The sequence below is a fragment of the Acanthisitta chloris genome, unplaced genomic scaffold (genome assembly GCF_000695815.1).
Source record: "Acanthisitta chloris isolate BGI_N310 unplaced genomic scaffold, ASM69581v1 scaffold18631, whole genome shotgun sequence".
NCBI lineage: Eukaryota > Metazoa > Chordata > Aves > Passeriformes > Acanthisittidae > Acanthisitta > Acanthisitta chloris.
Window position 1 is genome coordinate 15,133 of NW_008654548.1, and position 25,758 is coordinate 40,890.

The 25,758-nt window shown below is 39.8% G+C and overlaps 1 protein-coding gene across 1 annotated transcript in view; it reads right to left on the reverse strand.

The window, feature by feature from the left end:
* COL4A5 (collagen, type IV, alpha 5) overlaps window positions 1-25,758 on the reverse strand; it is a 57,389-nt gene that overhangs the window by 7,566 nt on the left and 24,065 nt on the right. Inside the window, exons 20-42 of the mRNA XM_009083574.1 lie at window positions 25,140-25,223; window positions 23,841-23,933; window positions 23,175-23,245; window positions 22,772-22,963; window positions 22,152-22,320; window positions 21,379-21,471; window positions 21,187-21,291; window positions 20,531-20,628; window positions 20,118-20,268; window positions 19,449-19,562; window positions 14,962-15,129; window positions 13,991-14,080; window positions 13,053-13,202; window positions 11,742-11,840; window positions 10,673-10,762; window positions 9,829-9,968; window positions 8,789-8,915; window positions 7,455-7,535; window positions 6,799-6,897; window positions 6,210-6,260; window positions 5,256-5,441; window positions 2,664-2,672; window positions 401-409 (exon numbers count right to left, since the gene is read on the reverse strand). Coding sequence (XP_009081822.1) covers window positions 401-409; window positions 2,664-2,672; window positions 5,256-5,441; window positions 6,210-6,260; window positions 6,799-6,897; window positions 7,455-7,535; window positions 8,789-8,915; window positions 9,829-9,968; window positions 10,673-10,762; window positions 11,742-11,840; window positions 13,053-13,202; window positions 13,991-14,080; window positions 14,962-15,129; window positions 19,449-19,562; window positions 20,118-20,268; window positions 20,531-20,628; window positions 21,187-21,291; window positions 21,379-21,471; window positions 22,152-22,320; window positions 22,772-22,963; window positions 23,175-23,245; window positions 23,841-23,933; window positions 25,140-25,223 — 2,469 coding nt within the window. The remainder of the gene's footprint in view (window positions 1-400; window positions 410-2,663; window positions 2,673-5,255; window positions 5,442-6,209; window positions 6,261-6,798; window positions 6,898-7,454; window positions 7,536-8,788; window positions 8,916-9,828; window positions 9,969-10,672; window positions 10,763-11,741; window positions 11,841-13,052; window positions 13,203-13,990; window positions 14,081-14,961; window positions 15,130-19,448; window positions 19,563-20,117; window positions 20,269-20,530; window positions 20,629-21,186; window positions 21,292-21,378; window positions 21,472-22,151; window positions 22,321-22,771; window positions 22,964-23,174; window positions 23,246-23,840; window positions 23,934-25,139; window positions 25,224-25,758) is intronic.

Below are 25,758 nucleotides of genomic sequence, written 5' to 3' on the forward strand. Positions count from 1 at the left end.
GAATAACTTAACATCTCTTTTGACATCCTCATAGTCTATATTCAACAGAGAAATGTGATGACTTGTATTTCTGCATGCAAATTTGAGTATAGAATTCCTACCCTTTTTAAATCAACAGCAATTCTGTACCAGATTTCACATCCACCCTGTAGCAGTTTCAGCTACAGAAAACATCCCATCATGCAAGGATTTTTTGTGTTGATTTTGCTCTTTTATACTGGTCTAGTACTGTACACATGCAAAATAACAGCAGGTTACCATCTGAGGCATGCTAATCAAACACACGGTCTGCAGGGTAACCGTAGTCCTTAAAAAGACAATCACAATCACAGGCAAACATTGGTTTCTCTTACATCAAGTGCAATGCAGTAAAACAAATTGACCGAGTTAAGAGTCTAACCTGGAGGACCTGGAAGGATCAGAGTTCACCAAAGCCCAATGATCGATGTTAGAAGGGTCAGACATCACACAGTACAAAACAAGATTACTAGTTAGAAATAGTACAGATGACAGCATATACACTACACAACAACCCATTTCACCAGCATATTTTGTATTTACAATATAATGCACACACATGCAGAAAACCATACATGAATACACAATGAGAGGTATTTTCAGATACAAGTTATTCTGGTGACTAGGCTCTACTGAGACTAATTTGACACTCCATTTAACAGCAAATTTAAGCTTTACTAAAGAATGTGTTATTGCTTTAACTTTACAGCTAAGACCTATGACTGGTTAGTCCTGCTTACAATGGGGTTTGGACTATGTAACCATTTCACTGACAATGTTCAGCCTCGTGGGGAGGAGCTTGGTAAATAGGCAGGTAAATTGTGAATGGTAACTTACTCTTTAAAATTCTGCTTTGGGTAGAGGAGCCTCAACTATCTGTGAATACAATTCCAGGGCTGAAAAGTAGGCTTAGAGCCTCTTTGAAATGGCAACTAATTGACATGGATTGACAGGGCTGCAAATGCTATAAGCAAAGATACAGCAGAACTTGCAAATTTAGAATTTGTTGTATTTACTGCTGGCATTATTTTTTTCTGGATAAAAATACTCCAAGATCCCAATTTACCTGTTTAAGTTACTGTGGTGAATGGCATGTGATAACATCCCAAGAAGAATGATTTAAATGTCCTGTTTCAAAAGGTAAGCTGCTTGTCCCTACCATGCTCCTAAGTTAATATCCATTTTAGCTCCTGTGCCACTCACATCTTTCATGTCAGTGAAATGATTTAAATATATCAACATATTACCATGCAATTTGCAGCTAAAAACTACAACAAATACACATCAGGTTGACCTCATAGCACTATTTCTTACGCATTTAGTCAATTATTTTAAATTCTAACTGTAATCCAGTTGTTAAAAATAATGACATGGGCATTTAATTGTTGCTGTTAAGTACTTATAAACTATAAGGTAAGTTTTGCTATGATTTATAAATCTGTCCTACACATGTTCATCGATGAATTCTGGCTGAGCACAGTCACAGGGCAGAACAAAATACAGAGCAATTAATCAGAGAATCATAGAATTTAAGGGTTGGAATGGACCTTACAGGTCATCTAGTCCCAATCCCTCCTGCTGTGGGCAGGGACACGTCCTCACTAGATCAGGTTGCTAAGTTCCTCTCAGCACTCCTGTGATGGCCTCACTGAGTGTGGTTACTGCCAGGATGACCACAGTTTAATCAAAAGGTAAAGCCACATCCATTTTTTCACAACTGCATAAAGCTAGGATCCAAACATCAGGGGCTACACCACATTTGCTGCTTCACAGTGCTTAGGACACACTAAAAACTAGATGAATTTTCATGACAGTTCTTTAGTTCCTGAAAGTCATCATAGCAAAACCTAAAGACATCATTATTGTTAAATAGATATACCAAGTCATTTTCAATCCAGACAGATGTTAAAAAACTTCCCAGGTGCTAGCTGGTGCTCCATGCTCAAGTTACAATAAACTTCTGAACCCAGCCATGTTCTTACCAATCCTGCCCCACTGCCCTAGTGCTAGGGAGGGGAAGGCTGGGAGCTTTATTTTCAGTACATACTTGTGAAAAGAACTTTCCTCATTTCCTCTAAACATGCTGATGAAGCAAAACAATGGAAATAAGGACTTCTCTCTGCCCTGAAAAGTTACAATGCTTGAAGTTGGGAATGTAAAGCACCACTGCTAGCGTATATAAATTTTCTTACAGACACTGTTGGTATAAAAGAAGCATCTAATTTATTTAAGTCACTTGAGAGTGTCCAAAATCAACAGCACCAGGTGTTACAAAAATGAATGCTGTCAAAGGCATGGGAGGACAGACAGTGTAATATGTTTTTTGAAAAAAGTATGAAAACCAGTATATATTGTTTTCAACTGCACTGAGAATAAATATGCTAAAACAAGTGTCATAGCTGGGGACACTTTACAAAAGCCTTGCAAATCCGGACCCACATGGTCTACCACCATGGATAGAGCAACTCTATGTCCTTCCTATGTCAGTCCCACAACAACACAGTGGCCAATCCTAAGCTTTTCTTTTCCACCACAAATTAAAAGGTATGTCTGAAAAATGACTCTGCATATCTACATTTAGACACTATAAAAGTATATACATTCATTTTCATGCAAAGTTATTATTTTGGAGTTACAGGGCTAACCTGAGGGACCTGGGAGTAGGGGGTCAGAATTCACCAAGGTCATCATTAGAACAAGAGGAGAAACATCAAAATTGTTAGAAATATCAACAAACTAACATATTCAACTAAACCTTTCATTTTAGATTTAGCTCAATATTCCTTTACATACAGTATGCAAAACACCAAACTATTATTACTCAGAGCAATGAAAAGAGACATGTGGAGTAACAGCAATGTTCTGTCGCTCTGGAAATTGGTTTAATTTTATAATCAATTAATAAATCCATCCAAATACCATCCATCAATGTTTGTTTTAGGGCAACTCAACTGAAGTCAAGAGAACTACATCATGTTTGACTTCATCACTTTTCCTAATCTTAGAATGCACCCAGAAGTCAACGACAAACAATGTATGCAAACAGCTTTTGGTTTTATTTCTGTCCCTAGAAGGGGCAATTTGACAGCCACACAGCTGCTTTTATGACTAACTGCCTTATGTTGAGATGTTACAAAATCAGCACTCCAACAACAGACTCTGTTATCATTGGAGACAAAAGGCTGGAGTGCTGATTGTACCAGAACTGCAATAATAGTTTGGTTTATCCACATTAGTTCACACATAACTGAGCAAAACAAATGCTTCACTTTATACATTGCATGCAACAAAAATGGAAATAGGAGAAAGAAAGAGAGAACATGGCTGAGCAGAACCTCACTGGTTGTTTCCCCCATGCCAATGCTCATAAACCTGCACAAAAGGAGTCCAACCATTTCTCCACCTCCCCAGCTGATTAGAGTCAGTAAGCACCTGATTTATACAGGGGAGTGTGAACAGGATGTGAAGCTTCATAAAACCCCAATGCTACAGCAGAGCAGAGAATCTTGGTACTTTTATTATACATCAGAGGTTGCTTAGCTGTTTCACTTTTAAATTTTTTCTTCCAGAGTTTGGAGATATCCTCTGTATCTTTTAAAAGGAAAGCATACACTGTTATGGACCTATCGGTTTCCTGGGCCAAAATTTTAATTGCTGCACCACTCTACATACAGAAAAATGGCACAAGGTCGAAAGCAAACTAGGACTACCAACTTGCTGCAGGGATACTCCACTGCCCCTGGGACACAGCAGGGAGTAAGTTCCTCCTCATTCCACTAACCAAATAGGAAACAGGAAGGCATTGTCACTGCCTGTGGGTTATTAACCCATGGGGCTCTTCCACACCACTCACATACAAAGCAGGTTTAGGATACAATACAAGTAATTTTACTATGACTAAAAGAAAACCTCATTATACTGGCAAACAGCAGCTCAGTTTTAAGGTGTTATAAATGAAAACAAATGTTGTTTATAATGACTCATTTTTAAAATGCACAGTTAGGGTAGATGAGTTCACAGCCTACTGTGCACAAGAAAAAGCACATACTGCTATTGAGAATAATAACCTATGACTCAATTCCAGTTCTAGTGAAAATATTTTGATAAAATTTCTCTCTAAAGAACACCCTTCAGTGGGACTGCCCTCTTGTATTGGAAGCAAGCATGAGGAAAAAGGGAATCCAAAAATCTTTCCAAGTGTGTACTGCAAAACTAAACTATCCCTTGATACTCAAAAATGAATGACATATGTGCAGCAGCTATTTTACAAATGTACTAACTCAGAATTAACTTTCATCAAAACAGTCTTTAAACAAAAGAATAATTTGAGGGCAATAAATTAAAATATTAGTTTACCATTAATCTGCAAAGAAAAAAACCTGTCATCACCCAATGGCTTGGTTTGAAAGCAGTGTCCTTTAGGGAGAATATCAGGCCTGTCAAGTGAGATGAGTCTTATTGGTAGCAAAGTACTTCTGGATTCAAATTACAGCAATAAGCTTGAACCAGAGCTGTGACAAGTTCATTAAAGTTAGATATTTTTCAGGAGCAGTATCTAAATGCAAATAAACATTGTGTAACACAAAACAGAAACCAAATTCTAATATGGGCCAGGTAGTTGCTCAGCAATGTTAACTCCATATAGTGTTTTCTCATTCCCAGAATTAGTTGGTGCAGGAACACAATGCAAACATGGAATGGAAAGATGAACACGGCAGGACGGAGCACTGAGTCCACGGGAGCCACATGACACAATGGAGCAATGACTTATGTTACATGACACGGAGATGAAGAGGCAGCTATCCAATCTGCTCATGCTGTGATGCTAGGGTGAATTGGATTTTCATGACTCTTAAAATGATGGGGTTTGTTACTTTTGGGTTTTTGTGTGCGATGACATTGGCTGATCATGTGACAATACTGCAAAGGTGTCAGATGTTCAACAGTCGGTGTGGTGCTTGCTAGATGATTACTGTGACAGCATGCGGAGAGTCTCCCGTTCAGTAACGCCTTCGATTTTTGCTGCCAGGTATCAGAAATCAGTGCAAACTGAGGATGGTTTGTGTTTAGATACTGTTACTTTTGGCAAAATTCTCTGATTGCCCACAAACATTAAGACTTATGCCATGAGGCTTGAACTTCTCCATCCAAATAAATTGAGGAAGTTTAAAGGCTGATGACCTACCAGCAAAATATCAAAGTACTGACATGTTCATAGGTATGGATCATGCTCTTACCTGGCCTTCCTGGAACACCTGGTGGGCCAGGGCTACCTTTAGGACCTTCCAGAGGTGGTCCTGGTAATCCTGGTGGACCTGGTGGACCCTGTAGACCAGGGAATCCCTGGAAACCTGGTTCTCCCTTCAGACCTGGAAGTCCTGGAGGCCCCGGTGGGCCAGGTAACCCCAGTTCTCCTTTCTGCCCTGTAAAACCAAATGGCCGTGTTTATGAATACTGTTTAAAGAGTCCAAAAGTCAATTTTCAAAGCCATTTCTCTCTCTTGCAGAAGGTACAAGTCTGGCCACAAGTCCCCTCATTTGCCCAGTGAGACAGTGTAAAATTGCCTAACATTCAGAAAGGAGTTAGAGCTGATGATTCTTGCAGGAGAAAGCACTATCATTCTGACATGTTAAAAAGCCTTACTGAGCCTCACTTTACTACTCAGTGATGCTGTAATTCATACACATCCTCTGATATTGTAAGCCTACAAGTAAGGCTTTCTGTGAAGAAATCTGTCAGTATTGACTTCATTTTTTTTGAGATATTGCTAAAAGTTAAGACATACTTACAAAATTTTCAAATAAGCTTGAGGAATTTAGGAGCTTTAATGCTCCTGGCAAGTAAGCAATATAGCAAGCAACTATATTTTCAAAGCAACTTCATTTATCATCTGTTGTACGATGCTTTATTTACTGGGACAAATCAGCAAAGTTCCACACAACACAGTAGGCATCCTGTGGCATTTACTTTGTCTGCATAATTGCTAATTTACAAAATTCAGTGGTCAGTAATAAATGTCTTTATTACTGTGGATAATTTAAAACAGCCTGCTGAAAAAAATTGTGTTATTTTAGTTGTTGCCATAGCATTCATTTGCTGCAGAACACACAACATGCCCTTCTTTTTCTTTTGGGTGTATGAGTATGTTTTACATTCAACCTTTTTAACAAGGGACAACAGAGAAAATTTACCTGACAATCCTGGGAGTCCTGGAGGTCCTGGGCGCCCAAAACCTGGTAGACCTGAAAAGAAACAGATTGAGTTAATACTGTGCACTTAGTTTTCAGGTCTCCAGGAACAGAAATATGAGGCTTTGAGCAATGAAAATGCAGTTCATCTAAATTTGTGATTTTTTGAGATTACTTGGTTTTGCTACTGAATGCATCTCTAACTTTCATAGGTATTTCCATCCATTCACAATCCATGCTCCTTCAGATTTTGGGAGTTACTATGTTTGCATGTTTGTTTGGGGTTCTATCTTTAAGGCATACATTACACCATTTATCCACTCTGTAGCTGAGCTGAAGCAACACAGCTAACATGCAACACAGCACAGGGACTGGTGTTGAAGTCAGGGAATAAAATCCAGGAGCTGATTGAATTCTTGTCCCATGCTTCACTGGCAGCTTGGCAGCACCCTTTGTGAACCACCCAGCAGCTGGGAACCACAAGGGCAGCTTTGAAGGTGTAAGGGCAGTTACAGGAAAAAAACAGGATCAGGTAAGCAGGACATGCCAATGCAGACTGAAGAGGAGACAACAAACAGGAAGGATACCCAACCTGGTTCACCCTTCTGACCCGCTGGCCCAGGGATACCATCTCGACCAGGCTGCCCCTTCTCCCCTGAAGGACCAGGAGGGCCAGGACGACCAATATCACCTAAAAGGGAGACAAAGCACATTAGCACAGTAATGTCTAACCTGCAATAAAAAAAAGCACATCCCCCCTCCCCACCACCTGAATCTAAAGGTGTGCCACTGTAAAAAGAGATTCACAGGGGTGCAATCTTAAAATTAGAACCTTTCTCTCTCTCCCCTGACAATTTAGAAAAGGCTTTTAGGCCTGTGACCTTTCAAGCAGTCACTGTTTGCTAAAAATAATATAATGCTTCCCTTTAGAATAAATTAGGATTTTGCTAGAGGTTAGACCACTGGAGTACTTAACATAAACAAAGCTGGTAAATATTGAAACAGTTAACTTCTTGTTTCAATAGCTAATGAACTGACCCTGACAGCAGACACAAGTCCTCCAAAGAAAGTTAAAGCTTCTTTCTTCTCAGTTTAAGTTCAGTGAATGAGGTGTGTGCAACGGTGCTTGAGCACCCATGCACACATAGATGCATTTTCATGATGTTAAAAAGATAGCAAGAATGCAAGTGGCTTCATGTGTTGTTTTTCACAGAACCAGTTAACTTCTGCTGCACTATTCATGCTTACCTACTGGCCCAGGTGGTCCAGGCAGGCCAGGGTTACCTGGAGGCCCCTCAATACCTTTTGGTCCTGGAATTCCTGGCGTTCCTGTGAAGTACAGGCACTTCAATCAAATGAAACACAAGACTGGATTTTCAGCAGATCTTGAAATGCTACAATCTGAGATGCCCTGAGTAACAAACGAGCTGTTTGTACCAAGATACTGTATTTATGCTCATTTCACAGATTTACAGCTGATCAAGGAGATGAATTACAACACAAAGAATGTACAGAAACAAAACACACTAGCACAACTGTCCTTACTGCTGCTCTCAAGACTCTGTCTTCTTAATTGTTGAGTGCCCATGGCCAAGGACACAGTGAGTCTGGCCCTGCTAGAAAATGACCATTTTAGAGACAGGTGTTTCTGCTTGACAACAAATTGAAAGCATTGTGAACTGTGATTGGATAGTCCTTCCCCAATCCTCTTTTCCTTTCCTGAAAATGTATTTTAACAAAAATGGTCTTAGTTAGAGTTTACACTGGATTCTCACCCCTACAACAGGAACTGAGTGGGAGGCAGGAAAACCAACTGATCTGTTGCAGTGTCTGCTCTGAGCAGCACCTGAGCCTGATCAAGGCAGTGTCTCAGTACTCTGTTTTGGCTGTTCACGATCTTTTAGGCATGACATGAAGCAGAGGGTAATAGCAGTCAGGTTCATGGTCAGGTTTTGTTCTCCTCTAAGCTTCCTGCTGCCATGACTACAGTTATAAATTCCCTAATTTCCTACATTAAAGCAGCTCAAGCTGTAGAACAGCCTTTAATACTGCAAGTGCAGAGTAGGTAAAAACTTCGTTTCTTTAAATTGTGAATTTAACAGCTGATACATACCTGTGAACAATCTCTACTCATAATTTTTAGAGAAGAGTGCAGAACCTAATTTAATTATGTTTTAGACACTTCTCTTTAGAACATACTTTTAGACAATAAATGCTATGAAAAAAAAAAGGCCAGTTTTCCTGATAGGACTTTATTATTGATTCATGAAGAAAAAATATGGACACAAATATCGGTGGGTCAGAGAAGGTGAGAGTCTGATTGCAGTGGGGAGTGAAGAACATTAGCTAACACAACTGTTCCATCCCATCTAAGCAGATGAATACTTTCAGAAGGCACTCTCACGTGATGCACTCACACACTCACTCTTGCAGTGACAATTCCAACAGCACAAAGCTTAGAAGCAGCAGATTGCTAGAAACTTTGAAAGAAGCTGGAGCCCTCCCTCAGTTACCCACTGAGTTTAGATGTACATAGCAATATAAGCAAGAGGGAAAATGAAAAGCAATCTGTTGAAAATTACCTGGGAATCCAGGAAGGCCTGGCTCTCCTTTTGCACCTGGACTGCCTGGAAATCCAGGCAAACCAGGATTTCCAGCAACACCTTTACTGCCTGGAGTACCTGGGTATCCAGGCAAACCAAGATCCCCCTAGAAAACATTAAGCAGAAATAAGGACCCAGTCTGTGTAAGATGGGTGAGCCCTTCTTCTATGTTTCCCATTTACCATTGCACAAAGGTCACCATTGTGTAAACTTCTCCTTGCATCCAGTTAATGGGAATCATCTCACGCACAAAATGAATCAGAAATAGCAATAGTAAAGACTTTAAAATTTTTCTCCTATAATTTTGTAGAGTTTTTCTTCAGAACTGGCCTGCATTAAAGAAAAAACTAGTTTCCTTTCTTCCAGAAGAAACAAAGATTTTTATCCCCTGATAATGCAGAACAAAAAAAGAAATCTCTGGAGCTTTAATCACACAATGTTTTTGTTAATTAAATTATGTTCAACACCAATTGTAAGGCATCAATGAAGACTGCTAGATATTCTGAAGATCTTTTTGTCACTTTTGTTGTGGGTGGCAGAAAGGATGAGACAGGTAAATGTTAATGCAAATAGTTTATATAGACTCAAAATTGCAAGCAGCTGTAATCATGCAATATTATTAGTAATTTATTCTTAAATGAATGTTGGTTTATTTTTTAATTTTAATTAACTATGTAATTAGACACAGGAACAATGATATTAATTGTATAAATCCCTACCAGCTACCAAAGTGTCACAGGGAAGACTAGGCCACTAACTGAACCCAACTTGAAAGGTCTGGTAAACACAATCTTCTCCTTCAACCTGATGAAATTATATATAAATATTTTCATCTTTAAAATTAGAAATTTTTGCTCCCACCTGAAAAGAACAAACCACAGTCAACCCTGCTTGTTATTAATAGATTTATATACATATTTACAGTCATACATAATATCTATGAAGTCATACTTGGGAAAAAAATCAACACAATCTTATTTCCTCATGGAATTTTCTACCGAAGAATTTTGTAAAGGTACCTTAGGTCCAGGGGGACCAGGAATACCAATGCTTGAAAGACCAGGGTCACCTTTCTCCCCTTTCAATCCAGGAAATCCTGCAGGCCCAGGCTGCCCTGGACGTCCTGCTATTCCTTGGCTGCCTTTAATCCCTGGGGGACCTATCCAAAAGGTAAAATAGAGTTTTATAAATATAACTAAAACTTTTGCAGGAGTTTACAGACATCACTCAAATTACAGCAACCTAACTAGAAAGGACTAACAATTGACTGTCTGGCTTTGAACATCTAATGTGGTTTTATTTCTAAAGACAAATGAAAACAATTAAAAATCTCTCATGGATTTCTGCATGACATTTCTAAGCTTTTTTTATTTTTAATGTACACAAATGCAATATCTCATTGAGGTATGTAGGCACTGTGTAATATCAGAATCCTCAGAAACTGGAATTTTTGTTTCAGCAATCTGTCTAAAGAATGAAATTCCCTTTCTCCTTCCCCTTTCATTTGTGCCTGATGTCTGTCTTCTGACAGGTGAGTGTACAGAACTTGAACTTTAACAGAGTGGAATCTGAGAAACCAGAAAAGTATGAAAATTACAAAATATAGATCATTCTGCTTCTATATCCATAAGCACTCTGAAATAATATGTATTTACAATATACTTTCTTATTGCATTTTCTGTTTCAAGGGGCATTTCCAAGTTCTTACATTCTATTTCCACAAACACTTATGAAGGGCTTTATGTATTCCTCATCTTAATTGCTATCTATTGTTATACACCACACACAAGCAGATCCACCTTTGAACTATATAAAAGGAAAACACTGGCCCAAATGAAGTAGAACACAAGAACAGAAACTAACCTGGAAGGCCCATCTCTCCCATAGCACCTTTTAACCCTGGAGGTCCTGTTGGCCCTGGCTGCCCAGGAAGCCCCATGTCTCCCTTGATGCCTAGGAAAGGTGTAATTTAGTTAATTAATGGCAATAATTGAAAGTTTCTGATATTCATGTGTTCTCATACGATTGTGCTTGCCTCCTGATTATAAAGGCAATGGATTTGGAATTGCTTTAGGCCTCATACTGCTCTTACATGCTTTTTCACACTCATTTATAGTAAAATATTAAACACCTTCAGTTTGTTCCAAGTCAAGATTTGATCAGGGCAACTGCTTATTATTAGTCTAAGGAAATGAGTCAAATCTCAGTCCATGATTTAGCCACCACCTGACACAATTCAGTACTGGTGTGACTTGGTCTCTCATGAGTTATTCTGCAGAATGAACACATCTCTTTCTTATCTGTAACAGGTGTTCAGTAGCTTCTATTACAGAATTAAATGAAACCTACAATGCCCAAATTAGTCTGAGTCCTGGATGGTTAAAAATATTCCCCAAGACCAGTAAGATATTAAGAGCAAGACCTATATTAGACAGAACAAGGATTCAAGACCTCAGATAAATTATTACAGTGGTAGGAAGAAGTGGTGCAAAACAGCATTAGTTTTCTTGATTCTTGCAATTCTTTAAAGCAAAGATGCGACACCCAGAGAACCTCTGCAATACATTCATTTGGCCATCTGCAGAGTATAATGATTAACAATGTAAGAAATAAACATAAAAAAACAAATCCTGTTGGCAGATCCTGCAGTCATGTTGCTTGCTCAAGCAGCAAACACTTTTCCAGTCATCTCAAAAAGCTAATCTTCAGTGGGATCAGCTTAAAACTGCTTTTGGGTCTGTTCAAAGGAAAGAGCTCCAAGCATGCTGTTTGGATAATGACTTTAAATGTCCCAAAACTGTGCTGCAGTTTTAAGTGCAGATCCCTAAGCCTTGCTTAGATATACCTGGATTAGCATCCCAATTCCATGTGATAAAAACACATGCAAATTTTTAAGCATCAAAGCTGTCCATGTGAGGCCTTGTTTACTGACCTGGCAATCCTGGCACACCTGGTGGGCCACTAAGTCCTGGTGGGCCTGGGTCACCTGGGAGACCTTGATAACCTTTTTGTCCTGATAAACCAGGAATACCTCAAAGGAAAAAAAAAGATACATTTTATTATTACTATTACTACTACTGTATGTTTTCTTTTCCCTTAAGATATCAGATGTAGCTACAGGTGAATAAAAATCCAAATACAAAAAACACTGGTTCTGGAAGGTATAAAATTACTACAGAAGAAGAATGGTATAAGTAAACAGAGGAAAAAGTAACTTTATGGCTGATGCAAATATACTTCATTCAGAGGGACTGGCTTTGGATGAGTAGCCTCCATGCTAAGCTCTCTGTATTCACCTAGATTATTTATATACAAGTTTAATTACATTACCACACCAGAAGCACTGTGGGACTAATACATTACAAAAAGCAATGCAGGTGTTTTAGCAGATTTTTACAAATTCTATGTGGTTGTTATCCCATACAGTAACTTTGTGCTGCAGACATAGTTAAATCTGCCTTCTACAGCTCTTACTAAACAGAAAGGAAAGAAAGATAAAGAAACAAAGTATCTTTTAGAATCCTACCTAGGCTTCATAGAAATTAATACAATAAATGAACTGGCACAATAATGCCTGGGACAACATCAGAGAAAGGCATTCTGGTTCCCTCTAAGGTAGAATATTTTTACTCTTCTCAAGACTAAACTAGAGTTCAAGGTGACATCAAAACCCTTGTGGGGAAGGAGGGGGAAGCCAGCAATGTGAGAGAGAAAAGAGACTTGAGAGGACCAGGGAAAACTTTCCAGGCTGCCAGTTTCCCAAGTAGAAACACACACACAGATGGCATTTAGCTCAGAGGTGGGTAAGCTTACAGAGGTACCCAAAGAGAGAATCTGGAGGTGATGCATGAGCAGACAACCTGTACATTTTCATCCTACAAGGAGAAGGCCCAAGGGCCTTGAGACAGTAGTCATGACAACTATCTCTCATGCTTAGGAATAACACCTAGAAGACCAAGCCCTTATCCTGCAGAAAACACTTTAGTGATACTACAAAATTGCTGTATGCTAAACAATAGTAACAGTTAATGAGGAAGAACATTGCAAACTAACCATACAGAGGAACTTGGTCATAGAATCCCTTTTAATAAAAGCCTAAAATACAGGGAACTTAAGCCACATCTATATTCTCAGTTCATTTTTTTTCTGTAAGAAAGAATGAACCATAATGGATTCAGTCACAGCTCCCTGTTACCCATAGAGGACACACCACCTCCCCAGACCCACGTGCAAAGCTGTTTACCTGGAACACCTGGCTCGCCTTTCTCTCCTTTTGCTCCAAGATGTTTTGGATCAACTTTTCCAGGTGGACCTGGCAGACCTGCTTCTCCTTTGACACCTTTCTGCCCTACTGGTCCAGGAGGCCCCGGAGGACCAGGTAATCCACTATTACCTACAGTAGGTACAGACAACAAAGGGGAAAAAAATATAATCCTTAAGGTAGGCTAATATGTTTGTAATGCTTTTCCTACATAGGGAGTCAATGATTTATTCATGAAGTTGGAATTCACTAAATGATCAGTCAGTTTATTCCAGGTTCTCCACAGCATCTGAAGCCCTGGAACAAAGATGAGTGAGTGGACTGCATGGGGATGTCTGTCAGGTCTGGGCAGCCCAAGGCAGAGGGAACAGCTCTCTGTATGAGCCACACAGAGAGCTCCTAGAGCCCCACCACACTGTGCCACCAGCACAGAGATGTTGCAACAGCTACAGCAGCTTTGGATTCTCAGCCTCCTTGTTCTGGGAAAAATGAATGAGATTTCCTTCCACCAAACTCTTCCAAAATTCATCTCCAACAAGGGGATCGGGAAAATGTAGATAGAATAGTTTCTCTGTGGTACCTATAGAACTGATTCTAGATAACTCCATAACCTGAAGCTACTGATTTTCTGCTTTATGCTGCTTAAAGCAGACTTCATAGCACTCTTCAGAAATATTGCTCTACTTCAATGTCATCAATCCAAAGGCAATGTTTTTAAAATAGCTAACATTTCATGACATCAATTAAATAGAGTGACTGAATGCTATGGCTTAAAACTGCAAAGCAATTCTGAACATCAGAAGATAACATAAGTAGGTCCCAGAAATTAAGATCCAGACATATTACAAAACCTCTTTCCACACAGGACATGGAAAACAGCATTCTGCATTCTCTTCAGGGATGAATAAAACAAACATTACCTTTCAAGCCAGGCAGGCCATTTCTTCCAGGAGTTCCTGGAGGCCCTGGAGGACCAGGAGCTCCCATGACACCCATCTCACCTTTGGCACCTAAAGGCATTGAATCACCATTGTCATTCTGAACAAAAATTCAAAACCTATCAGTACCTTAATTTTGCTTCCCAGCATCTCTACGGCATTTATTAAACAGCATATAAAGCCTGTTTTAAGGGAATTATAAGCACTCAGTTCTTGTATAGACCTAAATCACACAAAATGACACTTGAAACTTGTGGTAAATTTTCCACAGTTAAGTCCTGGGAAGAAAATTTGCAGTGCTCTGTTGTGGTAGAAAGCATATTTATACCTCCAAGGATTTTAGTTCCCTAGTTTGAAAAATAAACACTTGCTTGAAGCAAGCTTAAATTTAGTGAAAGCCAAGAAGACAATTAGGTATAGACTGCTTTTAGAATCTTTTGTATTGCCCCCTCTGTCCAAAGACAGATTCTCAAAATTCACTTTTGAGATTTCTATTCCAAAGGGCAAAACAGACCAGTTTAACTGAATACTCTAACACACAGAATAAGGAAATTAATGCTTAAAACTATGTAGCTATTTGTAATTATTTTCTTTAAACAGATTTTGTTTCTAGATGGTAGCAGTGACTAGGAAAAAAAATCACCAAATGCATTAGAAAAGTATCTTAGCAATGATGATCAAAGTCACGTTTGAAAGTTATGAAACAGAATAATGTGGAAAATATTTGAATCAGGTTACAGGGAAGAGTGGAAAGGTGACAAGGATTTTAATGCAATAATTTCTTTTACAATTTTTTTAAAAAAAGAAAGGGTGAGATGCAATGATTACATGTATCCAACATTAAATAGGTAGGATAAACATCAAGGCTCATTAAGCTGGCACAGCCAAGCATAAAGAGCATCCACCTGTAACTGCAGTTTGGTCATTGTCCACAGGTAAAAATATGAACTTACCTGGAAATCCAGGTATTCCATCCCTGCCAGGTGGTCCAGGTGAACCCTGAGGCCCTGGTAGACCAGGGGGTCCTGGATATCCTGGGCTTCCTTGGTCACCTGGAGGACCAGGAATGTCGAAGCCTGGAGGACCTGGATCCCCTTTCTCCCCTGGAACACCTTGCAGCCCTAGACAATGTTGTTAAGACACAATCTTTTAGCAAAAAGTAAGCCAAGGGTGAGATCTGTGTGTCTCTGGGACAGTACTGCAGGAATAACTACGTTTTATTTGCAGTCCATTCCTAGCACTGATGAAATCCCTGAAATTCTTCTACAGCCATTTGTTTTTTAATGGCTTCCAAGAGCTAAAATGCCACCATCCTCCTGAAGAGGAGCATTACTAAAATGTTACCAAGAAGCAGCATATGCTATCCCAAAAAAAATCTCAAAAGGAAAAAACCAGTTCTCGTCAACAACCCTTTAAGTCTGGTAAATAAAATAAAAAAACAAAATTACTTAGACAGGTTTGTGTTTTATAATTAAGTATTGAGATTCTCATCTTTCAATTAATGATTGCATTTTACTATATCTACTGCTTTTGAAGGGCAGCAAAATTTTGCTTTGCATTACATTTCCCTGAATGAAAAATATGAATTGTCACAAGATGCTGAAGACTGTTTAACACTAATGACACTGAGCTCGAGGCAGTGCTGGAGCAAGCAGACAGCTCATTTCCCCCCAGTGCAAGGTACCAATGAGGTGCTCACTCTGGAAATGTAGCTGACAAAAAAGGATTATTCTTACATATGAAGTTAAGAAAAGGCTTTGGTAAAGAAACCACAGTACCTGGGGGACCTGAGGGTCAAAAGCCAACGAGTTAGAGCTCATCAGGAAGTTGAGACAGGTAGCAGTAAGGAGTTGTAATAGTCGTTAAGTTAGGGAACAAAATAAAGCACATACAGATTAGAATAAAGAAAAAAACTACCTAAAGTTACTGAAAACAGATCTAAGTACAAAGAATTCAACACTAATGCAGTTAAGAGAAACCAGACTGCAAGGAAACTTGGAGATCTTTTTCAAAGTGCAGCCACCACTGTATGCAGAAACAACAAACAGTGTGAGATATTTTCAAATTTTGATGGTACATTTAAAAAATAAAATTATTTTTTTCCTCTCCCCTTGTCTAGTTTTCTCTAAAAAAGTGGGGAACAAATTTTTTCTGATATGTTTCCTACAAAACTGTCATTTCTAGATACCAGCTGGGACACCTTCTGAGCACTAGAGTACACTCTACCAATCAGCAGCTTGTTGATTGGCCTCACATTCTGGGAAATCCCTTGTAATAGAGATTTTCCAAAGATGCTTCTTTATTACACAAAAGCCTTTAGCTATTCCCCCCCCCCCTTTTAGCTCTATTATGCAAATTTACATTGTTACACCCACAGACAGTATATTGCATGTTACATGCCCTGCCATAGTCTACTGAGATAATGACACCATCATGCCAGAGCCTTATAAATAAATACAAGGCAACAGTGTTCTCGCTCTGGGATGGTGACCTCAATTTCCATGGCAGGAACAAGTTTAGGAGTGATGGCATCATGTGTTCTTTGCACACTGAAAAGGCAAATTGAGTTTTCTTGACAGCATAAGCTGTAGGTTTGCATGTATTTAATGATAAGCATGTTCCCCTTCAGCAGCAGCTTATCACTGCATTAAACTCTGGTGTCATGTGCCTGGAACTGCTGACTTTGCAGAGAAAAAGCAGTACCAGATGATGGATAGGGAAGGCACATGCTCTGTGTTTAAGAGTTTCTGATCAGCAAGTAGAAAACTTAACATACAACCCAGTAAAAGGACAAACTAGAATGGTAAAGATACTTTTTCAAAGAGAAATTAATTCTAATTGAAAAAATGTAACCACATCATAATTAAAACAATATAGACAACACAGTAAATTCTAAAGTAATTCGTTACATATTCAGAAAAAGAAAAATGTGGGGCTACTGCAAACTGTTTGAATAAATGGTGGTGCAGACAAAGGAAATTCTTAACAGGGAAATCCTTCCAAGAATTTCCCGAATTACCTGAAAAACAAAGCCTCAGAAACTTTACCCTAATATTGCATAAAGGAACAGAATCAAAACAGGCTGGTAAAACAAACTAGGGGTAGGAGATGGGAATGTAAGGCATTCTGCACAAAACAGAGACACAGCAGTGGAAAAAACAAGGATTTCTCAAGCAGGACCTTCAAGCATGCTCTACATTTCAGAGCCACCATGCTGTTAGTAGCCACAATGATTAATCAGTACAGACATGAAGAGTGAAAATATAGGCATTTCAAATCCATCAAGCCTAGCAACCATTGTGTATGTGTCAACACTGGGATTTTGCAGAATAAATCAGTGATCACATGAAGTCAAATTCTGGCTAACTCCAGGTGAGATGTTACAGGCAGACAAAAGAACATGCATTGGATGAAATATTCAAACTCATGCTAATACATCCCACCTTTCATCCCAAATACATGCCTATGTTGACTTCAGTTTCATTTAACCTCAAGTGCATCTCAAGACCGTACAGTCAGCACGGTGAGCCAGGCAGAGGACACAGCCTGCTGGCTCAGAGAGCATGTCACATTGTCAGGATCCCTTTTGTCCCTAGCTCTCAATACTGGGCACATTCCAGGCTTGCTGGTGCAGTGACCACACTTTCCTTTCTCCACCTGGAAACTTGTGAAAAAGCAGACTTCAACATGACCCACACTTGATGCATGTGAGTAGGACTCAAACTCCATGGGCCCTACTTACTCAAGTGCTAACCTACCTGCAAGTTAAGCACTTTACTGAATCTCAACTCACCCAATCCATGACCCATGGTCTTACAGCTGGTCATGAATTTGTCAGCATGTGTTACAGACAATGCCAAGCCCATTGCTGGCATACAAGCACGTTCAAAAAGGTGTAGCTGACAAACATGCAGTGCAAACATCCACACAGGCATGGCAAGAACCAGATGAGTTTTGAAGGGTTTCAGTGGGAGGCATGCTCAAGTCCACAGAAAATATTCTCACTGTGGTGACTGCCACATATTTGCAACGTCAGGACTGGTGCACAGCAAGCCCATTCATGGAATGAAGGGGAAAAGGAATTTCCCTGAACAAACTTTGTGAATAGAATGATGTGCATGCATGCACATTACCCTTTGCACACAGAGATGGAACAACTCTGTATCTCCATCAGTCACCAGCCATTTTAGACAAAAGACAATCAAACTCCCTTCAGAGACATATTCCTAATTATCACTATCCTTAGATTCTGCTTTGTCAATCTACCTTAAACCTATCAGGATTCACAAAACTTGTTGGTTCTGCAGAAAAAAACAGTGTATGAGGGAATCAGGAATCCCAGAACTCAGGTTTTTGTAAGAATCCTAAAGATCTTTTCTAACTGTGCTTAAGACAAGATGGATATGTATGACCTCTTTTATGGACAGGTTTTTGATAAAACAGTATCATGTCACTATCTGGAGAACACTTTCTCCACTATAAAATAATGAATCAGCTAGTTTGGAATACTCATGATTTCTTCCTTTCAACATTAACTTGAGTTAAATTGTGCTTGCAACATTATAAACATTAACATTATAACATAATATGTTATAATGTTATTATAATATAATGTTATAATGTTATTATAATATAATGTTAACATAACATTATAAAAAAAAGTGCCTAGCCATGTAGGGAGAACCTGAATTACTGATAATATAATAATGTTATTATAATATAATGTTAACATAACATTATAAAAAAAAGTGCCTAGCCATGTAGGGAGAACCTGAATTACTGCCTTGCTTTTGCACTCACCAGGTAAGTAGAGGGAAGACAAACAGCATTGTATATGGGATTGAGTTTGCTTTTTTCCCAAACCAGAATTTATTTTCTAGATAAAAATGTAAAAAAGTTATTTAAAAATACCTCTCACCCAGTGAATTTGGAATACAGTTTGGTAAGCTAGAAAACCACTTTGGAATTTAAGAACAATCTTGCTATTTGAAAGCAATGTAATGATAGCACAGTACATGCACCTCAAGGCAGCTTTGCTCCTCTTCTGTATGCCAAAGCCTCTGTAATGACATAGTGCTCTTTTCTGTCTTGTCCTGAAGAGTATAAACTCTTAGGACAAACTCCTTCACAGAGATTTTAGCACTACCTGTGCACAAAACTTTCTAGAATTTCTGTTGATACTCTGAGCCTTCTCCAACATGGACTTCTACACTCTTGAGACCTCTGTAAGTTGTGCAAATGGTAGGGCTGAATGTAATTCCACTTCTGATTTCAGTAAAAATCATGATGTTTAGCCCTCTTGACTGGCAAAACACCAAGCTAATAGACATGAAGTCACTATCTCTTCTGGTCTATCTGTTCAGTAGAACCTTCAGCATCTTGTGTACCTGCTTGGTGTACACCAGAAATAACCTAAGGGCATAATTCATGCAATTTTTACCTGGGGGGCCAACAGGACCTGGAGGTCCTGGAGATCCAGGCGGACCTTGCCCACCGATGCCAGGGATGCCTGGTGGGCCTGGAAGTCCTGGTGGTCCACTTGGTCCAGGGTCACCTAAAAGAACACTCTTGTTTAGTTAAATCCTGAACTCAGTTCAGAGACACTTGCTTTCAGAGCAGAGTGCCTGCACATTGTACTTGAAATCTTGTCCTTGCATGCAAACAAATACAGATCTGACACAGGACAAAACACACTTCAGGGGCTGTTTGTGAAAGAAATATCAAAAGAGATTTGTCCTTGCTGTGTGGAATGCATGCAGTTTCTATTTCTAGGCTACACAGAGACATATTGCATCATCATCCACGTCAAACTCAACAGGTGCTCTCCAGCAAACCAGGCATGCTGGCCAGGTCTCCATTGACTAAGTTTTCTCTGCACATTAATGTGACTTGTCTTTGGAATACAGTCTTCCAGGTACTGACCCACAGATTGGTATTTATTCCCTTGATTGCTTTTTGAGAACACAATCCTCCATTTACACAGGTGTGTCTGATATGTTAAAATTGATCCTGAAGTAATTGCTCTAAAGTCAGCACTGCTTGTATTTAACTGCCATATGCCTTTTTTTAAAGTTCAATAGGGAACAGAAAAAGGGAGAGTTCTCCATACCTTTGGGCCCTGGAGTTCCATCAAAACCTGCCCGTCCTGGGAGACCAGGGTTTCCTGGAAAGCCAGGATCACCTTTAGGTCCCTGAACTCCTTTTAAACCTGGAGGTCCTGGGGGTCCAGGTGGTCCTGGAACTCCAAATCCACGATCCCCCTAGAACAAATGACAAAATTTTAAAGGGGGGTTTTCTAAGTTTAGCCTCTCCTAAAAACGTTAAAAGTAGCAGTGAAAAAATGTCCACTGTCTTAGAGCTTAATTTCTGTTTTACTACCCTGACTCAAACCTCAAGTAGAGAATGTGACTTCCCCACAATCAAAAGCTGAGAACAAAAGGTGAAATCCTCCTCACCATCTTCCTACTGATAGAAAAAAAATCTCTATGAAAGATAAGTTTTATATTAAACACAAACACAGACCTTCTGTCCTGGGAAACCAGGTGGTCCAGGAGGTCCATCTAGACCTGGGCGACCTGGAGTTCCTGGAGCTCCGGGGGGGCCTGGAGTCCCTGGGAAACCTACATGACATGGAGGTTAGAACAGCAGAGAGGACATCAGACAGCACTAGAACAACTCATCCAGAAATGCCTAAGGCCCATGAAAAGAGGTTCTGTGCTAGCTCAAGCATACTTAAGGGGTGCCTGTTCAGCTGAGGCAACTTTTGAACATACAGCCCTTGCCACAGAGATCTCTGGACTCTCAGAGAGGGGCACTCCTCATGCTGGGTGCTTTTACAGAAATTACAAGCGGTTCACATCAGAAACATTAACATTTTGAGGCAGCATTTAGAGATCATTTATTGATTCAAGCTCATTTCCCAAAGTTTTACCCATTTACTTTTCTGTCCCTGGTTTACTGAAGAATGTAAGCTGCTGTGAAGGAGCAGCACAGTGAACAGAGGAATAAGAGCTCAGCAGTTTTTCTCCTGATATTTCCAAGATGTATGAATTCAAGACAAACATTTTTTAAATGATTCTAGAGACAGAAGTCAAGTCACCAGAAAAAAGTGAAGAGACACAATCCCCTATGTCCCTTCTTCTGGCCAGTATGATACAATAACATGGCTGTAAACATACCTTTTGGGCCTGGTGGACCTGGAAGTCCAATGCCAGGAATACCTGGCTCTCCCTTTGCACCTGGGATGCCTGGTAAACCACGCTGACCTGGCAGACCAGGATCTCCTGCAGAAAGAACATCAACATAGTTATCCAGAATCAGTCAGAATAAAAAGCACTTGGAATCACCTGGATATCTAGCTGCTGCTTTACCTGGAAGACCTGGGTCACCATTTCTTCCTGGAGGACCAGGGGGCCCAGGAACTCCTGGTTCTGTAATAGTCTGGCCAGGATCACCTTTTGGACCTAAAATCAAAGAGTGAAAATATGAATCACTCAGTAGGAGTTTCTTTTCCATTTTTCTTTTAACAGAAAAAGATGCTAACCCCATCCCAAGCTTACAAGGACCTCAAACACCAACAGCTTTACCCAATAGGCTCTCCACTTCTGAGCCCCACACAGCACTTGGAGGCTCAGGAGCACTGTTCAACGTTAAGGCAGTTTTCTTGTAATGTTATTTTTTTTTCTAGCTTTGTCCTAGGTACCATTATGCCAACAGTACTTTCCACAGCTGACACCAGCACAACTGGATTAGGAACTGTGTGGTTGACAAGAAAGTAACAAAAGCAAACTTGTTCAAAGCAAACCCTTGTTTTCAAAAACTGTTGTAGCTGCAGTATGGTTAAGCATACACCAGACAGTGGTTACAATGTATTTTCACTGCAGTCAGTGGAGAAGGAGAAGCTTCTCTAGAGGCCAGAGCAGAGGCTGAGGCAGGTGCCTGTAGTAACACAGCACAAACGCTGCTCATTTTGCGGTTCTGTGATGACCCTCAGCAAGGAAGTGAAGGAGCTTATAAACACCAGGTCTTACAACACCTTTGGGAAAAGTTTAAAAGCAGATTCATGCTCTAAGAATTATCTGGAACAAAAGGGAAAAGCTTGATTTTGCAGTGTTTGCTCGACAGCAGACAGAGAACAACTCACCAGGAACACCAGGAGGCCCTGGACGGCCTGATACACCTTGGATGCCCTTTTCACCAGGTGAACCTTGTGGACCAAAACCAGGAGGCCCAGGAAGCCCTTTTTCTCCAGGAAGACCTGGTATTCCAGGATCACCTGGAATACCCACTTCTCCTTTAAATGCAACACTGCCCTGAAAAAGGAAGAGCAGGATGGGAACGAAGAACATATATTTACTAGCAAAGGAGTAAAGTGTTTCATTGCTTCTCTTTTAAAACTCTTTGGCAGTTTCCATCCTTCTAGCTCTCAAGGCCATTAGCTGCCTATGTCTTCCTGACATGGTAGAGAGGAAGTCTAAACCTGGCTACTTAGTTCTTCCCATTACACAGGTGAAATACAGACAATGGCAGAAGGAACCATCTGATGCTACACAACAGAAGCCTCAGATTATTTCTAGAGGCACTGACAGATTCAGGGAGTACCTCAGTGTATCATCACTAGGCTGGCATCTACTGAAGAGAATTACTGCCTTATCACATTCAGGAAAAGTGCATTTGCCAGTCTTCTTATCTGCACCATGTGAAATGCATACAGGAGTTCCCAAAATATCCTTCCAATCAAAGACAGCATAAAATGGAACTCACAGGTTCCCCCTTAGGGCCAGGTAAACCTGGCAGTCCATCTCGGCCAGGAGTGCCATCTATGCCAGGGAGACCTGGAGGTCCTGGGAAGCCAGGATCTCCTTTGTCACCTTTCATTCTTGGAGAAGTCAGGATGTCCCCTGGGTCTCCTTTAGGACCAGGTCTTCCAGGAGCACCTGGAGATCCTGGGAAGCCCTGAAGGGGGGAGAAAAAAAAAAGAAAAAGGTGTTTTAACTTTTGTTTCACTCCTTCTCTGAGTTTGGCACAATATAAGAATTACGCATTCAAGGTAGTTATGGACAAATAAATATTAGACAGTAATTTATATCTACTGTTTATAGATCTACCAATCATGCAAGACACATGAGACACTATTTTCCCACCAGAACATAACACCACCACTTACTGGTGGCCCTACAAGGCCAGCTAATCCAGGAAGCCCCTTTTCACCTTTTGGTCCAGGAAAACCAGGAGAACCTGAGTAGTGCAGAAAAACATAAGAGAAAATCATAAATCTGGAGAAGCTGTAAATATTAAGCATGCTGATTGCATAGATAATATACAAGTTGTTTTAAAATCAGGCAAAGTTTAGTTGGGGTTTTGTTGGGGTTTTTTTTGAGAGCTTGATTTTATTTGAGCAGAACAAAATTTGCAACTCTAATTTAAATCAGTAGTGTCAAAAAATGTCACAGTTTAAAAAAGCTCCAGCTTCCCTGTCATTCCAGGAATAGAAAGTAGTAGACATTAATTTTTCTCCTTCAGTTCAATCCACAGCAGACCCTAAACCTTCAACATGCAGAATGCTTGCAAGTCTGTCTTTGAGCAGAGGAGGTTTTTCAAAAAAGACTGGATTTTCAAAAAATGAGTAATTGTTTTACACATATCCAGCCTGTTGCTTCCCAACACTCCTCAGCAGTGCAAAATACGACGTGCACCAACTCTATACTGGAGTTGGCAGCTGTGCATTTGAATTTGTACACAACACACATATATTGTTACCATTATACACAGATACTCAGAAAAGTAACTTTATGGAATATATTTAGCAAAATAGAGAAGACTACAGTGTTACCTGGACTACCCGGAGGTCCTGGTGGTCCTCTCTCCCCAGGAGGCCCAGTTACTCCAGTTCCTATGCAGTTGAAGCACGTGTCTCCTTGATCACCTAAAGAGATTTGCATTGAAAAAAATCACACTTGAACACCAGATTTTAGAAAGCATTAAAAGAATTCAGCGCATCAGCAATTGTTTTCTTGCTACTGGTCTCTAACACCAGGCAAAATGACTTATTTTAAATAATTATTGCTTAAAAATTAGAAGGCTTCCCCCAGGAAAGCCAGGCTGAATCTTTTCGGTGGCTAGGAGTCACACAACCAATATCAGATATGACTAGAATTTATTTAGGATGACAGTGCAAAATAAATTAAAAAACAAAAATGAATAGAAATAAGAGAAATTCCAATAATAGAAAATAAGACCAAAAGTACTTCTAAAGTAGGTACTTGACACTTTAAACCACAACTCTATATCAAACTCCCAAACTGTAATTAAACTCCAAGAGTGCAAAATAAGTACTGGGAATGTTTCATTGATTTGCTAATAGACTAAAATGATTTCATTTTAAAAAAGAAGAGTGGTTGCAAGAAGCTTGGGAGCTTCCTTCACATATAGACTTCTCTGACATTCATCAATGTAGTCTTTGAGCACTTTACTTAGGTTAATGAATTCATCCCTACAATCTCCATGAGAAAAAAATACTTCTATTTGAAAGAAGTATAAAATCAAGTGAGATGCCCAAAGTCATCTAAGATGTCCACGGTTGAGCTAGGAAAAGATTCTCACTTACCCACATCAGCATCCTCATTGCAAGGTTGTCTTTTTGGAAACAAGGATACATATTAAAGATGACTTTCTTTTGCTTACCAAACAAACAAACTCATTGCAGATTGACCAACTCAAATTAAGAATCTTGTATTTATAATTTCAATGCTGATTTCCATAAAAAATGTCAAATTTATTCATGAAGCATAAAACTTTTCCACATATAGCAGGAAACTGCTGTTAAAAAGAATTCAGTTTCTATCTGCTTGGGAGCTACTGATAAACCTGAAGTTCCATCTTACTTTATTCATGATCTGTGCTAGGCCCTAGCATTGGTTGTACCCTCAGTCACTTTGAGACTCCTGTGCTGTAACATTAGATGAAGGACTATCCCATGCTCAAAGAAAACAGGTGGCTTTCTCAGGAACATAAAATATCTGTACTGACCCTACTGGGAAGAGACCCTGTTTATCCTTATTTAATGCAGGCTTTACATTTTTTAACAAGTTTCAACAAAAAGAGATAAAACAAGATAGGCATGACACTGCACCTTTTTGGCCTCGCTCCCCTGTGAAGCCTTGTTGTCCTGGAATTCCTGGAGGACCTGGTGGTCCCTGTTCACATAACCCATCACCTAAGGAGAATCAGGAGTGGTTTAATGAGCTTTTTGCATTAGACTGACAGCAGCACCAAATACCTGTATTCAGTACAAAAACGTACTTCCTATTACTCGAGTGGATATTCTGTTATGCCCCATCATCACAGATCAAACATTTTGGCAATTCAGACAGAGGACTGCTAGTGAAAACCCACACATGTAACTCAACCTTGAAAGGAAACAGTGATACTACACGACAATCATCAGTTCTTCACAACCTCAACTCACTCACACTACTTCGCACAGCCTATACACTTCCATCTCTACACTACATTCTGATATTCAGCCTCAGATCATAAGAACATGCATATGAAACACCAGAGTGAGGGGACTTCAGATGCTAAATTCCTATCTGAACCATGTTAGCCTCTCTCCACTTCAGCTTTCCACTTCTCACACTCCATCTCTCTTTCACAACCTCAACTCACTCACACTACTTCGCACAGCCTATACACTTCCATCTCTACACTACATTCTGATATTCAGCCTCAGATCATAAGAACATGCATAT